At 42.7% G+C, this 15,657-nt stretch overlaps 1 protein-coding gene across 1 annotated transcript; it reads right to left on the bottom strand.

Annotated features, from left to right (window-relative positions):
• Positions 1-414: 414 nt before the first annotated feature.
• Positions 415-14,135, bottom strand: adamts15a (ADAM metallopeptidase with thrombospondin type 1 motif, 15a). Its single transcript, XM_034607745.1, has 8 exons — positions 12,945-14,135; positions 8,185-8,317; positions 7,887-8,054; positions 5,237-5,520; positions 4,962-5,139; positions 4,686-4,858; positions 2,972-3,147; positions 415-2,834 (listed from the first exon to the last, which is right to left on the bottom strand). The coding sequence occupies exons 1-8, from the start codon at positions 13,872-13,874 to the stop codon at positions 2,042-2,044; spliced, it is 2,835 nt and encodes a 944-aa protein (XP_034463636.1). The 5' UTR covers positions 13,875-14,135; the 3' UTR covers positions 415-2,041.
• Between the last annotated feature and the right edge of the window lie 1,522 nt (positions 14,136-15,657).

Raw genomic sequence — 15,657 nt, 5'->3', positions numbered from 1 at the left:
TGCAGATCTAAATAATCCAGATCAAGTTAAATTAAATGTGGTTTCATAAAGGGACTGTTGGACCATGACGGAGGTTTGTGCTCTCTGAGTGCCCTTCTAGTTGTACCATGGAATTCTACAGAAGAGGTTTAATAAAAGTGAACAGTGCAAACACAGCTATAAGCTACGTACAGTGACCTCTCCACTTCCGGCCTCTCTGAGTCTCTGTTCCCTCAGAGGTCAGGCCTTTGTATAAAGATCTTTGTGGAGATATATAACCCGAATCTGCATTTCATTGTTCGAAAATGAGCAGGATTTTACCTTGACCTTGTACTGATCATAGCAACTTCATTGGAATGAATTGAATTTGGCTTTAGGCGCCAGGCCCGAAAACCGACATTAAATCACAGAACTGAAAAAACACAGTATGAGTTATAACTTTTCATTAATGGCTTTATTTTTGGAATAAATATTCTGAAGTCAAAGACAATTACAAATACCTGTGTAAAAAAGTATTTAAAAAGTATTTACATTATTTTTTGCACAGAGCTGAATAAATGTATACATAGTATACAGTACAGCCTCTGTAGGTCATTGGTTTCTTTTGCTGTACAAAGTGCAAAAGCAGATAAAAAAAATAAAAATAGTAATCCAGCTAACAGAGGATCTGTCCTGCAGCTGGATATTGGAGTGGACAATGTGACCCTTTAAGAAACAAAACAAGAATATAATAGGTTACAGGATTTCATCGAGTGTGCAGAGAGAACATCTTGGCTCAGACTGTGGGGCCATGAACAAGGAGATCCACTGAAACACATTCTGCACAGTATCACAGAGGGCTTGCCAGTTTTTTTCCCCCTCTTCATCGTTTCACTGATAATAAATTATCTGTGGTAACTGTGCCAGACAGGCATGACTTAACAGGCTTCACAACTGGCTGAACACTATGAACTGAGGAGACAATTGTTGTGGTCTGATGAAGGAAGCAATCAACATGATGAACACAGAGGGCGGGAATTGAACACAATACATGTGGGTATGTGCATGCACATGAGTGTGTTAACGTGTGAGACATCAGGATAAGCCCATATCTGAAATGAGCTGTGCAAGTTTGGGTGTAGCCCGATGAAATCACTGAGCTAGCAGTCACACCAGCTGACAGGGAGCAACCCATCGGTCATTGTTGCCTGCCTTGTTTAGTTTTATCTGTCATGAAAGTCACTAGTGTGACCTCCAATTCTAGTTAAAACTGTTTCCATGACTGTGCTGAGTGAGGTCTGCAGAAAAATCTGTCTACAAGGCTGGAGATTCCTTCCTGCTTTTGTGATGATGAGAAATGCTGGCTCCATTGTTAGTATTTGTTGCTGTGAAACTGTTGGAGTAAAGCATGTGTAACAATCACACTGGTTTTTACTGGACAATATATATCATTTTTTCCCTGTATAAATGATGTAGCAACACATGTAACTAGCATCAACTGTACAAAAAAATGTGGAAAGCACAAAAATGTCCTTCTCTGTAAAAGTGTTTTGCAGGGAACAGAAATGACATTTTAGTCGGTACTTGGTTACGAAGCTTTGTCAAACCTATGTTTTCTTCTTGAAAAATAAATGGAGTAATGTTTCTGGCCAACCAGCAGGCCGCACTGATCTATTTGTACAATCCAACTAAAATTTTGAAACCTGCACAGTTACAATATTATATATAATTCATCCTGACACATTAGGTAAACTAAAGTGATTATTTGCACATGGGCATTCTGCATAGACTGTACAAGGGATTCAATTAAATATTATTTGACCTTGTATTATGTTATTTTGCCATCAGATTTAGACATGGATAATGTCTTTTTGAAGTCAGAGCAATGACAGGGAAAAATATCTTCCGGCATTCATCCTGCGACTTTCACTCTCCTTCCAATATTCTCATTTTCCTTCCAAGTTTCCATCATCCTCTAACAGTCCCATGGTGCAGGTGGAAAAAACCTGAAAACCATGGTGTGTATAATACTTGGATGTGGATTCATTTTAATACAACATTTTATTTTTAATGGTTTTAGTCACTAGCAAGGCCTTAGATTACAGAAGTCCAGCTCCTGTGGTTTGCGTAAGCCAGAGCAGTGGTTCCTTGGGAGCAGATGCCCAGGTTGAGTTTTGCAGTGCAATGGTCGTCTCTTGAAGCCCTTCCCACAGGTTCTGGAACAAGGTGACCACTGCCCAATATGCCACTCAGGACACGGGTCTCCACAAACCCTGGTGGCTGCGGGTCTTTGCGAAGAATCACATTCCCATCCCGGCTTCCCATCTGGTTTCAGACACTGCACCATCCTCCTCTGGATACCACTTCCGCAGGTCACTGAGCATTCATCCCAGCCTGTCGATATCCATTTCCCAAGAATAGGATCTTCCTTGCTGTAAGCATCCTTCAGAGTGTCTCCTCCCTTCTCATTGACACTATACTCCGCCAGTACACTGTTATGGGAAGTAATACGCCCCTCTTTCTTCTGAGTCTTGTCCTCCTTGGTCTGACGTGCGAGGTAGAAGGAGTAACGGATTCGAGGAGGCGTCATCTGGCCTGCACACAGCACCTCCACAGTCAGGGCTTCTCCCAAGGGCTTCACAGCCTGCAGTGTCTCGGAGAGGCCAGCTGTGCCACTGTAGCGCAGCAGGCTGCTCCTGATCATGATGTCCCTCTCCCCAGCAGATACAACGTAATTCCCATTAAGAAGGTAATGGCCCTCGCTGTTCTTCACTGCTAAGTAGTTGTCATCACTCATGATTCCCTTGTAGCCTCGCTGACGGATGTCTATGTTGGCCGCACCCACTGGCAACATTACCACAAAGTTGTAACCGTGCCTGCATGCCAAAACACATTACAGTCAATAAGAGCTTATAATAGAAGGCTGAAGTTGATAATGCTATCATATTGATGTAAGAATGACATAAACAGTATTCTCTAAAGGCTCTCCCATGACGTTGTGGGTTTTACTCACGCAGGCTTTGTGAAGAGTCCCGACACCTTCTTGCATCCCTTGTTATCACCTCCACAGATTCCACACATATCAAACTTCTTGTTGGAGCCAATTTTTACATCACAGCCAGCCTTGATGCACTTTCCTTGGACACACACTCCTGTGGAGTCTGGGGAGCATGGAGTCCCATCGACAACCTGGAAACACAAGGTTAACTTTTCATATACACTTAAAAGTCCACACACAGTGAAAGGTCAAAGGAAACATGACAGATGACTGTACACAATATAGTCCACATTCTTTTATAAAACTAGAATTACCCCACTGCGGTTGTATGCCTCTGCCAACCAGTGCAGTTTCCGTGCAAATTTTCAGACATATGCTTTATATTCCAGATTCATATAAGGTCACTGTGACCTTTGACCACTGAAACGTAATAACTTTATCTTTTACAACTGATCAAAAGTTGAAGAAATTCCCTCAAGCAGTCTTGAGATATCACATGAGGCAAAAAATGAGGCCTATGACCTTTGACCACCAAAATTGAATCAGTTAATCAGTGAGTCCAAGTGAATTGTATCAGCTGTAATGAAATTCCCTATGGGCAGTCCTGATACTTCACATTCACAGGGACGTGAGGTCACTGTGACCTTGTCCTTTGTCCTCCAGGCACCAAAATGTATTCAGTTCATCTTTGAGTCCAAGTGAAGACATTTGGCTACTAAAATCAAGTGTTTTACTCCTTGAGACCAAGTGAATATTTGTGCCAAATGTCAAAGGATTCCTTGATGGCATTCCAGAGATATCACCTTTACATGGCAAACAAATGTGATTTGGGAGGTCACTGTGACCTTAACCTTTTACCACCAAAATCGTATTCTTCAGTTCATTCTTGAGTCCAAGTGAATAATTGTACTAAATTTGAAGAAATTCCCTCAAGGCATTCTTGAGATAACGTGTGCACGGGAATGGGACGGATGGAAGGACAACCCGAAAACAAAATGCCTCCAGCCATTGGCTGTCGCCTGTGCGGAGGCATAAAAACACAAAGCTCTTGTCTCAAAGACCTTGTGAACTACATACACTTTGGTTTACATCTTTGTCCCAGGTTATTGAAGGGGCTAGATCCTTTCTTATTCTATAGCTGTTCTTATTTTATAATCATAATCATCTTTAACCGTTTGTTTTCCGTCATTATTTCAATACAGTCAGCTGGTAACGTTTATCCTAATATATACTGTACTGTTTTCTTAAGAAATAGGGAAGCACATAGAGTAAACTTTGACATTATCACCTATAGACTATTTACAGTCAATACACAACCAGAATGATGTGATATAGTGTACTGTATATATGTGACACGAGGCTGTCAACCAGATCAGCTTCACAGTACTGTAAACTCAGTTTTGGTTTAAAGTAATGACTCTGTGGTTAAAACATCCAGCTGCTCCGTGATTCAGAGCTACGTGTCCCCTGAGTGCTCTAATCTACTCCTCCTCGGCCAGTATGATGGAGTGAAGTGTGAACTCTGCCTCACTGCTGCTAAAGCTCACTCCACACCCTGCTATCTGAAAGAGATAAACTGTCCTCCACCTCTCCCTCTCCCTCATTCCTTCCTTCGCTCTCAGACCAGAGGCAGCTGGCCTACTCACGTTAGCATTCTCCAACATGGACTCATATCTCAAGATCTCACCTTATTTTAGTCACATTTTTTTCTAATCACCAATCAAATTACCTTTGGTGCCAGAACGTAGAAGTAACCGGTGCCATTAGCCCTGCAGATGAGTTTACACCTGTCATCGCTGGATACTCCTGAGTACTTTGGTACCCACACCACAGACGAAGCCACGCGGTTGTTGTTGAAATTCCGGCCACCGTTCTCACACTGCTCTTCACGATAAGTCTTACCTGCACAGAGGGGAGGGAGGGAAGGTACAGAAGGTGAGAGGTGAGAATGCCCCAGGGGAAAATACGTCATTGGACATACTTGTCTGTTTTGAGAGACTCGTACCTTCGTCAGGGCAGTGGTTCAGGTTGCAGGAGCGGTATTTGACCCGAACCCCTTGGCAGTATTTACCCCCATTTGACGGAACTGGGTTGCTACACTCCCTTTTAGACAGTTGGACACCGCCTCCACATGTGCGCGAGCAGGAACCAAATGTGCCCCACTTACCCCAGCGGCCATCCACCTGGGAATACACAAATACAAGGTATAATCAAACCTTTCCTATCAAACCCCAGTCTAGGTATATGTTATCAAGAACTGAGTCCATGTGTGAGTCTTACCTTCACAGTTTGGACCTTTCTGTCAGAGCAGACACCTTGGTCACACACTAGTCCATTCCCACATTGGGTCCCATCTGCCCAGGGGAAGTGCCGAGTCATGCACACCAATTGACCATTAGACTTTCCAGTGCACCACAGACGACCACACGGTGGTTGCATGAAGGGACAGGGCTTGGAGCCTTCTCCGAATGCAAGCTCACACTGACGGTCCAGGACGTAGGATAGTCCAGGCAGCAAGTCAGGGAGGGACAGCGGTTTCTGAGGCTGGTCAAGCAAACATTCCCCTAGAAGAGGCAGATTCAGAATAAGTAACACACTGAATCTATATCAGCTGTCATCTCTGTTTTCTCTATACCAGCTGCAAACACTTTTATTAAAGTTTTAAGTTCCAATGTTTTACCAAAATCATGAAAAACAATGCATTCTATAATTATGCGTCAGTCTTTCCATAATCCTTTTCATGAAATGCGTATGTGTATGGGTGGGATTGTGGGTTAGGGGCAGTAAGCAGCTATTGCCTTTGTGATCTGGGCTCTTTGAACTGAAAGTGCAGCTTGATGCTGTGCATGCAGTCAATGCCACATACCACACACAGATACATACACACGAAACACGCACATTTCCCCCCACATACATCCACCCCTGCGCCATGCCATCCTTAAACTCCCCCCAAGCTCCAGCTCTCATGTTTCATCTCACCCTTGTTGCATGACTTGTACTTGGACAAAGTTATATTAGAAAGTTCAACTTTTATGATGATCAAGATTGCAGGTGGAAACACATTCGTCATTTTCACTGGAGAAAAACTGCTGCTATCTTTCAATTTGCATCCTTCCATACTCTTCCATACACTTGCTATTTTGAGTGCATACGTGCATTCACTTTGCCAAGAATGACAACATGCAGTGCACTAAAAATACCCAGATGGTGCACTCAAAATTGACAAAAGGTTGAGTGCATTTGAAATGCTGCAAACTTCTCTCCTTCAACAGTCACTTTTCTACCTATGTAGCGAAAAGGAAAGACCAACAACTTATTAAGGAGGATCGATTTTTTGGCGCCAATCGGGTTATAGTTTCCATGTTGCATGAAAAAACGTTAATTTTTAAATTAATTGAGCAAAGCAGACACTAGATACTTTGGCAACAAGCCTGGTTAAATGTTGAGATTATCAATTACACAACAGCCATGTTTGATTTGAGACAACACTGGCACTGACACTGTTGAAATTAACAGACTATGCCAGTGAACTGTATACATGATGTACTACATGAAAGTGTAATAAATTAAATATCTGATTCGAGATGCAGCATGGGCCCACATTCTTTGAGCTGTTTTAATGCCATGTCATGTTGAGGTGAATTAGCTCTAAGTGGTTGCAAATTAGTTTTCCCCCATTGCATTACAAAATTTGCAGAAAAAGCACACTGATTAACTGATAGTGCACGCTGAATAAACTGAGCCTCTCCTCTTCCTTCATAATCTCTCTCTAAAGAGCAATAATGGAAAACAATAGCTTGTATTCTGAGTGTTAGTGTGAGGATGAATAAACAGGTTCCGAATCATTCTGGGCGCAGAACTGCATGAAAACTGCCTCAAACATGTGGCAACATGCTTTTTTTTCTCCCCACAGCTTTTTGAAGTCTAGATATATGACAGACGGCCAGGACTAACAATCCACAACACCGTCAGATAGCAATCACTCCCTGTCAAGTAAAAAATGTTCCTCTACGTCTTGCTCTGGACTAGTTAGCGTTCTGTTGTACTCAGGCCATCTCTAAAATGGACACAGAGAGGAGCAGAGGAGTTTGTCTATTTGGAGTAAACCTGCATGGGAAACACTGGGCACATATACCTCGCTATCCAAACCACTGCGGTGACTCTCCCCAGAACAAGCCCTCTAATTTGGGACAGATGTGGGAGCATTTTTAAAATAAAATTCTAGCATTGCTTCGAGGCCAAGTCCTGTGGTCGGGCCTGCTTGGCAAACAGTCTGCATCCAAATGAATTTCTTTTTGGCTTCCGCGAGTCATTTCTATCAGCATGGCACTATGGGTTAGGCAGATGTCACATTTGACGCGCAGATGGATGCTGAAACTCAATCATGCTCTCGCTTTTACCTGAGAAGATTCTAGCTGAAAAGCATCTTGATACAGTTACAAACAGAACCATTCATAGCACTCAGTAGAGCACAAACCTCCGCCAAAGCCCAACAGTCCCCTCAAATTCAATCAAATTGCACCAAATGTCCCACATCAGTATCAGTTCGCTAAATGTCTTCTTTTTTTTTTTTTATCAAGATCCATGAATTACTTCCTGGGAAATTTGTAAAATGTAAAAACGTTTAATCTCAAAATTTTAAATAAAGTGAAATAAAACTTCTGGAGCTGCCTCCTGATCCAGATCAGCACCAAATTCTTCCCTGACCCATACCAAATTCTTCCATCGAGTTTTGTGGTAATTGGACCAATTGGTAATTTTGCAATCACAATGTATTTTCCTTCTATGTGATCAGTGCCCATAGCTGCATGTTTGTTAACCATGACGGCCTGAAGATCTTTGACTACATGTCTGTTTTTAAGTGTTTTGGCTTCCCACCTCTTTAAACTCACTGTGGGGCTGTTAGCGCACACGGGTGGTGGAAACTCACCGTGCCCACTGTCCAGAAATTCAGTGATGATGGCAGCACTGCAGTGGGACCAGGGGCTGGTGCGGTTGATCTGAATAAGTGTGGGAGACATCATGTGGTTGTCCTGCAGTTTGCCAAACACGTCCTCGCAGGCCTTCACGTTGTCGTGTGGCATGTTGAACACGTGTCCTGGAGACGGGGAACAAGATGTCAGAACACACCGATACTTTTATCTGTGATAGTGCATATGCATTCAGACGATAGGAAAGGCTGCAGTACTAATGTGTAATTAAGGATGAATGGTGTTGGCGGAGCTCACCAAGCTCATGGGCAGTGGTGAAGGCAGAAGGCAGGCCGTCCTCTTCGATCACAGAGCAGCTCCTCTTGGGGTCGCACATGGTGCCAACATCCGCCATGCCGAGAGTGTCACAGGTGGAAGCTCCACACAGGTCCTGGAGGAAAAAACAGAATTTGCATTAGTTCGTCTGAGCTGATCAGGGCTACAGAACATGACACTTTCTTAAACTCCAGTATTTTACTATATGAGTCTCATGTTTTGTAGCTTTGGCCTTCACCATCTGTTATGGTAAGACTGTACTCTGGTTTTAACAAACATCTGGGACACATCATTAGTGATATAACCTGGGGTCATTGTGTTTTGGATCTTTCAACATCAGACACCCCCACCCAGGCAATCCCACTAGATGAATGGGCTTCTCCAATTCTCTGGTCATTTGCTCTGATCTAGAAATATGGTGACATAAATCAAAGTCCAGTGGGGCAAGTAACTTGATCTTTCAGGTGATCGGACAACAGTTTTGCAGGATTATTTAAACCAATTTATTTGGTGTTTTTAAAAAAACTCTTCAATTAAGCTTCAGAAAAGTCCACAACACTTCCTCGCTGCACAAGCAAACTGCAGACAACTACAGCAGGTACAATGGTCAGTTTGGGTACTAATTTTACGGTTTGGTCTTTGTGTTCTTTCCCTTACACATCCGGTTAATGTGGGAGTTTGAAAGGGGTCTGATGGTGAGACTCTTTAACTTGTGTGACTGATTTTTAGTGATGCCTTTTTTGTCCCCTGACCTCAGCAATTAACTTGGTGAGGAAACATTTAAAAATAATAATAATAAATTACAACCAAGTTGCAATAAACTATACTTGAACAAATGATCTCCTGCCTCATCAGAACTGTGAAGATGTGGTTTGACCATTAGCTAACAACCCAGCAACTCTCTTCTTATTATATTTCAAATGCATCTCATTTGTGCTTATGTGACTTGTGACATATATGGAGGCTCCAGTCCTCATGCAGCGGCCGCAGGTTTGGTCCCACTCTCTCTCTCTACATTTCATACTTATCCTGTCCTATGACTATAGGTAAAATGCTCAAAAGATATCTTTAAAAGAAAGAGTAAAGTGACATTACCTTTTTTCCAAACAAGACAAGGCCACTTTCAACAAACAAAAATTGCAGGAACACCTCCTTCATAGAAGCTGACTGATAAAATAGGTTTTCGGGACCTTTAAATTCTGTTGTTGACATGACCTGAATATTTGTTTTCTTGAGACTATGGTAAAAGATTCGATAGTGTTAAGCAAAGCTTCCCACCACCCAGTCTTTAAATGTTTTTAGTGGGCAACAGTGTTTAGAATACACCTTCTCCCATGAGGTAATGTAACTGTCCCCAATCATAACATTTCCATGTTGGAGCAGAGTTTCCACATGACCTATTTCCCCACCACAGGGTTTTTAAAACCTAATCTTAGTGAGTATCCATTTGGAGCTGAACCTCCTAATCACAGGACAACTTTGGCACTAACCGCCACAGAGAACCGCCCATCTGCCTGCTCCCTAAACAGCACTGTCTCTCCATGCCCCAAAACACAGGAAAACTAGCGGTGGTCAGCTATTACAGATAAAGCACAGCCCTGGTGTAGTGTCGCCCAGACGCTACAATGCTCAGCTGCACTGAATCTACACACACGAAACGCACATATCCAAGAGACGACCTTGAGTGCTGTGACAAATCATTCCTAGAATAAACCGCAAAACCACAATTGTTGGTCGGTGCAAATCTAATCCAGATGTGCTTGTGTGCAGGGTTCATCTGAACGTTTGGGCCATTTATGAGGAAAGAATTATAAAAAACAACCCTGCAAGACAAATAAGGGAGAAGAAACAGCTATGTCAATGAGTTTGTTCTTTGTTTTGACCTATTTCCCACATCTGTCATCTATCTTTGTGTTTCTGCAATTTAAAATCAGTACGTTATCTCAGCAAAGAAATATGTGCATTTTATTTTGTGTACACATTTACAAGCTTTTAACTACTCTCCAGGCTGTTAAAGTTTGTGTTTTAGATGCATCTTAAAAAGTATCGTAGCTTCTTTAAGCACTTTCTAAACTAAATGACTATGAGGAGTGGAAGAATAGGTCTGACTCAGCAGCTTCGCTGACAGGGTTTATGACATGCAGACATGTTATTTGGGTGTATATTTTCTTTCTCAACTCATCTATTATGAAAGCAAAAACAAACATGCTATGAGTTAAAGAGGTACCACCCCTTCTCTCAAGGGAAATGCATCAGTCAGATTTACAGTTGGATTTAATCTTTTGGAGGATGGCTCTTGTACGTACAATGAACTTTGTGAAACAAGTTCACTTGCAACATTCTTAACACAACAGTCACGCCAGCTGCAGAATTTAAAGACAACCGCAATTGCCTCTGGACAACTCTGAGTGGGTCTTCATAAAACCATACAAATTAGACTTTGGGCTAGTAAACAACATATACTGGACGTGCTTTAAATACTTATTGAAAACTATTGTAAACCAAAACAATACCACGGACCGAACTGTCCAAAGTCCAAGTCATCAAGTCATGAATCAACAGATTTGACTGTTTTGACCTCAGCTGATTTGTCGATGGACATGTGTGCAGAAAAATATCCTATAAGCACCTTCTATTTAAGGTTAAAGTAAAATGTCACTACTACGACATATTTACACATTTGCTCGAGTTGTAACTTAACAGCAGCTTGGTTTGTTGGATGGTGATGAGGGAGATGTTGAAGCATGACAAAACACAACTTAAATATTTACGTTTCCTGTTAGTTGTACACTCTTGAATGCTGCTCTTTGCACCTACACAGTCACAATATTTACCCAACTATGGCTATTCTGTTTTTCTTGCACTATTAATGCAAGAAGTTCCATCAGAAGAAGTGTGTCTTTTTACACTACAGGGTTATGGCCAATCCCAGTGAATGCAAGGTCTCCTAAATTGACTACAGACCGAAGCCACACTGGTCAAAAAACCCACTGACACCCACTAACATCTGGCTTTTGTCTGCAGTGGGAACAGATACAATCAGCATTTACTCCCAGGTCAAATGACTCTCAGGTTATCGGCTCCAGCTCCTCTCGCCAATTTCTATTTCTTTATTTTGGCAGTCTCTGAACATTTGTGCGTAAAAAGCCAGGAACGTTTGTGTACTCATTGTTTTTTTTACATCAGCAACAAGGATTTTTTTTTCTTCGTATCACACAAGATGCAACCCTGACGGCAAGTTGGAGAGCTTCTCAGTTTCCAGTGCATTTGTGACGTTGAACGTGACTCACCAAGGGAAAAAAAACAAAGGAAAACTCCGACTGGCAATGAGAAAGGAGTGCATTGCGTTTTTGTTTAGCCATGTTTTAAAACCTGTGTATACCTGCTTATTTTGGTGTCAAATAGGTATAACCTCAATTCTGCTAGTGCTGTGAATGGTCCCACAACCTGGCAACACCCTATAGGTCTGCTTTCTGAATGTGCAAATGGAGCCTTGCAGCAGAAAGAATGAATGAGAGAGAGGAAGTGCATGACAGAATGAAAAATGTGCTGTAAAAGATGCATCTGTGCAGGCTGACTGCAGCTGTGCAGAGCCGCCCCTCTGGAGCGGCTTGTTTCAGAGGTGGGGCGAGCAGGTGGGGGCATTAAACACAGAGGGATGTGACATCGCTGACATCAACATAGGAAACCCCCCAATCCCCCTTCTCCCTCCATCTCCTCCCTCTCTCTTCAGGGGCCTGTTTAATGAGGAGCAGGCAATGTGGTGGGAAGGACTGGAAAACCCACAGCTGGAGGAAGACTGAGAGAAACAAGACACTTCCTACTAGTGGATCTCAGAGGACACTGACAGACATTATATTTGGTAGTTACAGGTTTAACTAGTGCTTAATTGAGGTTTTATATGATTATGTGTCTGTTTTGTTAGTGACAATAGCCAAAGATCATTCAACGCCTTTCATTCTAGAGACTGTGATTACATCTGCAGTTGAGCCTTTGGGTGAACTTCAGCATAATATTCTGTTTCTCAGTGATTGAATCTGCATCTGCTGTGTTGATCTGTCCACTAAATTCCAATCTTTAATACCACAGTGAGATCAAACTGGCCCACGTCCATCAGGCAGACGTTTCATCACAGTTCAGTGGGTTACACACTGACCAACGCATGTGAGCAATTACTTCATCTCTGACCCTGTAGCCTCTGCCAGATATTTGGGAGTGTAGGGAGACTCTCCACTCCAAGGAGGGTTCCAAGTCTACAACCCCCCCCTCCTCCTCCTCCTCCTCCTCCTCCTCCCTCCCTCTCTCTCTCTCTCTCTCTCTCTCTCTTTGCATGCATGGCGTCCACAAAGAGCAATCAAGATTGTTGCTGTTTTCAGCTCAAGTAACTTCCTCTGGGACTCAGCCTCAGTGTCGAAGCGGTGATGCTATTCACTGAGAGGTTGCTCCCTGATCTCCCCGAGGTGCAGAGCATGTTTTGAGAGCAAACCAATTAACTGACACAGCAGGAGTGATGGAGGGGAAGGGTGACATGTCAAGTCTTCAGCATTAACCAGTTCCCTCTCTTATCAAAAGTAAACATGCACGAGGAATGTTTTATTTCATTTGAGATGTCAGGACTGGTATATTTGCAGAAACGCGTAATCACGCATTTCTGTGCGTAATCGAACTTGATAGAACTGCATATTTGCTGCTCTGTTGTTACGTCACACTCTGCAATTTGAGTTGAAATAAAGCATTGTTACCTGTCTGGTGAATAGTATCGCCGTGTCCCAGTAGTCTGGATGCTTGTCGCTGTTTTTGTTCAGCTTTTTTTGCCAAGTGCAAAAGTTACGCAGCGTCATGGCTGCGTTCCCGGACACCTTGGGTCCTTTGTCCTCCTCGGTTATAACCACGATCTTCACAACTGTGATGCTGATGGAGTTGAGGATACTGGGGTGCTTGTAGAGCCTCGCTGCCACTGACATTAGTGTCAGGAGGTAGTGTTTGAGGTCATCTCCGTGGAACTGCGCCATGGACTCGTCCGCCACTACGAGCGTCTCCACGTATCGGGGGACGGAGGCGAATCGTTTGGCTCTCCCCATCCTCCTCAGCATTGTTTCGGTCACATTGCTATGATCTGACAGTCGCTTGTATTTCTCCAGCGATTGCGCATCCTGGACACTTATGTCGCTGTCCACTGCGCACCTCGAGGTCGAATTGAGCTTCAGGTTGTTGCTGGCCCTGCGCCGGATGATGTGAGCGCCTTCTATGCTCCTGCTTTCGTTTTGCACCGGGCTGATGAAATATTCCCATCCCTGGAAGCCAAATGCACCGTGTAAACCCTGACAGAGGCTCAGAGCAGCGTACGAGTAGCGATCATCGTTCACATACCCGGAGTAGAAACACCGGCTCAGGTCAGTTGTCACATCGGAGCTGGAGAGCCAGACTGCGTCTTGGTTAGAAATGGAAGGCGCAATGAATTCAGAGTCCTGATGCAAATCGATCACTAACTCCTGCTGGAAAGCTCGTATCTTTAGGAGACATTTCCCACTGGGCACATGCACGTCGTTGTCAAAATCCCTCCTGTCATGGTTTTCCAATCTAACTGGGAAGCAGAGTTCACTTTCCAAGCAGCGCACAGGTTTTGGGAGTGAGACCACAAAGAAGAGCAGAAACGTTGCTCTGATAAACATGACGATGCCTGCATTCAGTGAAGAATGCAATGAATGACGAGCGGAGAAAACAAAGGTGATGGTGAAGCTGCGAAACTCAGTGGAAGCGGTGACAGATGAGCATGCAGAGCATAATCCAGCGCGCAGGGACTCTACAGCAGTGCAGGTCGTACAAGTCCACTCAGAGCAAACTCCTCCTGGTCATGACCCAATCCCATCCTCCACCTGTGTGTGAGTGCTGAGTCGACCGCTGCCTTCTGAGGACTTAATGCATTTTCGTCATGTGTAAAAATATGGAAACTCAAGCTCTCTTTTTTTTTTTCTTTTTTTTTTCCTGGAGGGAGGAAGGGGGCCAGGCTTTGGACTCGTTCATTGGATGCATGCAGGCTTTTTCTGCGGCCACTATCACCATGTCCCAAGTTAACGCACTGTGATGGTTTAGTTCATCTCACACTTCCAGAGAGAGCTTCAGACTGCAGACTGCCTGACTCCACGTAATCTGCATAAACCCATCCAGTCATGGGGAATCAATTTCTAGGTCTGTTTTTCTCTCACTGAAACAGCAACAGAAATTAGTCTTCTGTCCCCAATTTTAATGTTCAACCAACAAGGATGCTATAATAACTTCCACATTTTAAACATCATAGAGCTGCAGGAACAGCAAATGACTATTTACTTCATAACATGTATATCTGACATCTAGTTACTAATTGAAAAAATCGAATATGTTATGGTCTAAACCACTCATCAGTACATAAGTAGTTCACTTAGCTGTACTTGATAAACAAGAGTAAAATCACTTTAATATTGATCTATAATATAGATCAATAGAAAATATACTTTACTATTATTAAACACTCTGGATGGAAGCATTATGCATAATGAGAACGTTTGATAATATAAAGTTCCTCCTCAGCTCCAAACTGTGTTTTAGTCTTTGTTACTTTGATTCTTCTGCCACCTCTTGGTATGAGGGAGTATCACAGCGTCTGACAAGTCCTGCTGCCCTCAGATGGCTGCAGGGATTTAATATAATGAACTGAAGGAGAAACTTCTCATACAGTAGAGGTAAGCTGTGGACAACAGCTACTGTAACACATATTTCATTTATTGATAAATACACCTTGATACTGATGTTCCTGCTTTAAACACAAACTTTTTAACACAGATTAATGGGCCTCCTCTGATCGTAGATGAATTGGTTAAAATGGTTTATTTACATTTCAATTATTATTCCATTATTGTATCATGTATTTACTCAGTTCTTGTCAATAAAATCACCAGAGTGGGAGTAGAATGACAAATACAGACATGGACCTGTAGTGTCTATTCTCAGCATAAAGATAAGACACAGTTGATATTAGGTGAAAAATGCACTTTCTGCCCAACCTCCTTTTGGTTTGCACCAGTTTGCACCTCTTCTTTCTCATGTGCGCTGTGCACACATTGGGGCAAAGTCAATTTCAGGGTCAGTATGTCATTTTTGGGGAATGAGTATCCCAAGTTGTACTTTGGATAACATATCTACATACTTGGAATTATTGAATTCTGTCCTGTGATTTTAACTGAATCGAGTGGTGTGATGCTGATGCTTGTTTTTAGTGTTTACTTTTTTTTTTTTTTTAATTCAGAGCCATCCTTCTGTGTGGTTTTCATTGTGCTTCTAATTCTGGTTGTGCTGCTAATGCTCACATTTGATTTTGGCAAGATTCGTCAATAAAAAGTGCAAAATAATTATGTATCGCTCACAAAATGCTCAAGTGATGCATTTGGCTGAGGTAAGAAAACAAATGTAAGCCCCAAA

The sequence above is a fragment of the Hippoglossus hippoglossus genome, chromosome 14 (genome assembly GCF_009819705.1).
Source record: "Hippoglossus hippoglossus isolate fHipHip1 chromosome 14, fHipHip1.pri, whole genome shotgun sequence".
NCBI classification, from domain to species: domain Eukaryota; kingdom Metazoa; phylum Chordata; class Actinopteri; order Pleuronectiformes; family Pleuronectidae; genus Hippoglossus; species Hippoglossus hippoglossus.
Note: the sequence above shows the minus strand (reverse complement) of the source record. Positions and strands in the feature narration are given on the sequence as shown.

Coding starts and splice junctions, on each gene's coding strand:
- adamts15a (XM_034607745.1), bottom strand. CDS start 13,874: ATGTTTATCAGAGCAACGTTTCTGCTCTTCTTTGTGGTCTCACTCCCA. Junction 8,318..12,944: donor CGATACTATTCACCAGACAG/GTAACAATGCTT, acceptor TTTTTCCTCCAG/GACCTGTGTGGAGCTTCCAC. Junction 3,148..4,685: donor TCTACGTTCTGGCACCAAAG/GTAATTTGATTG, acceptor TTGTGTTTCCAG/GTTGTCGATGGGACTCCATG.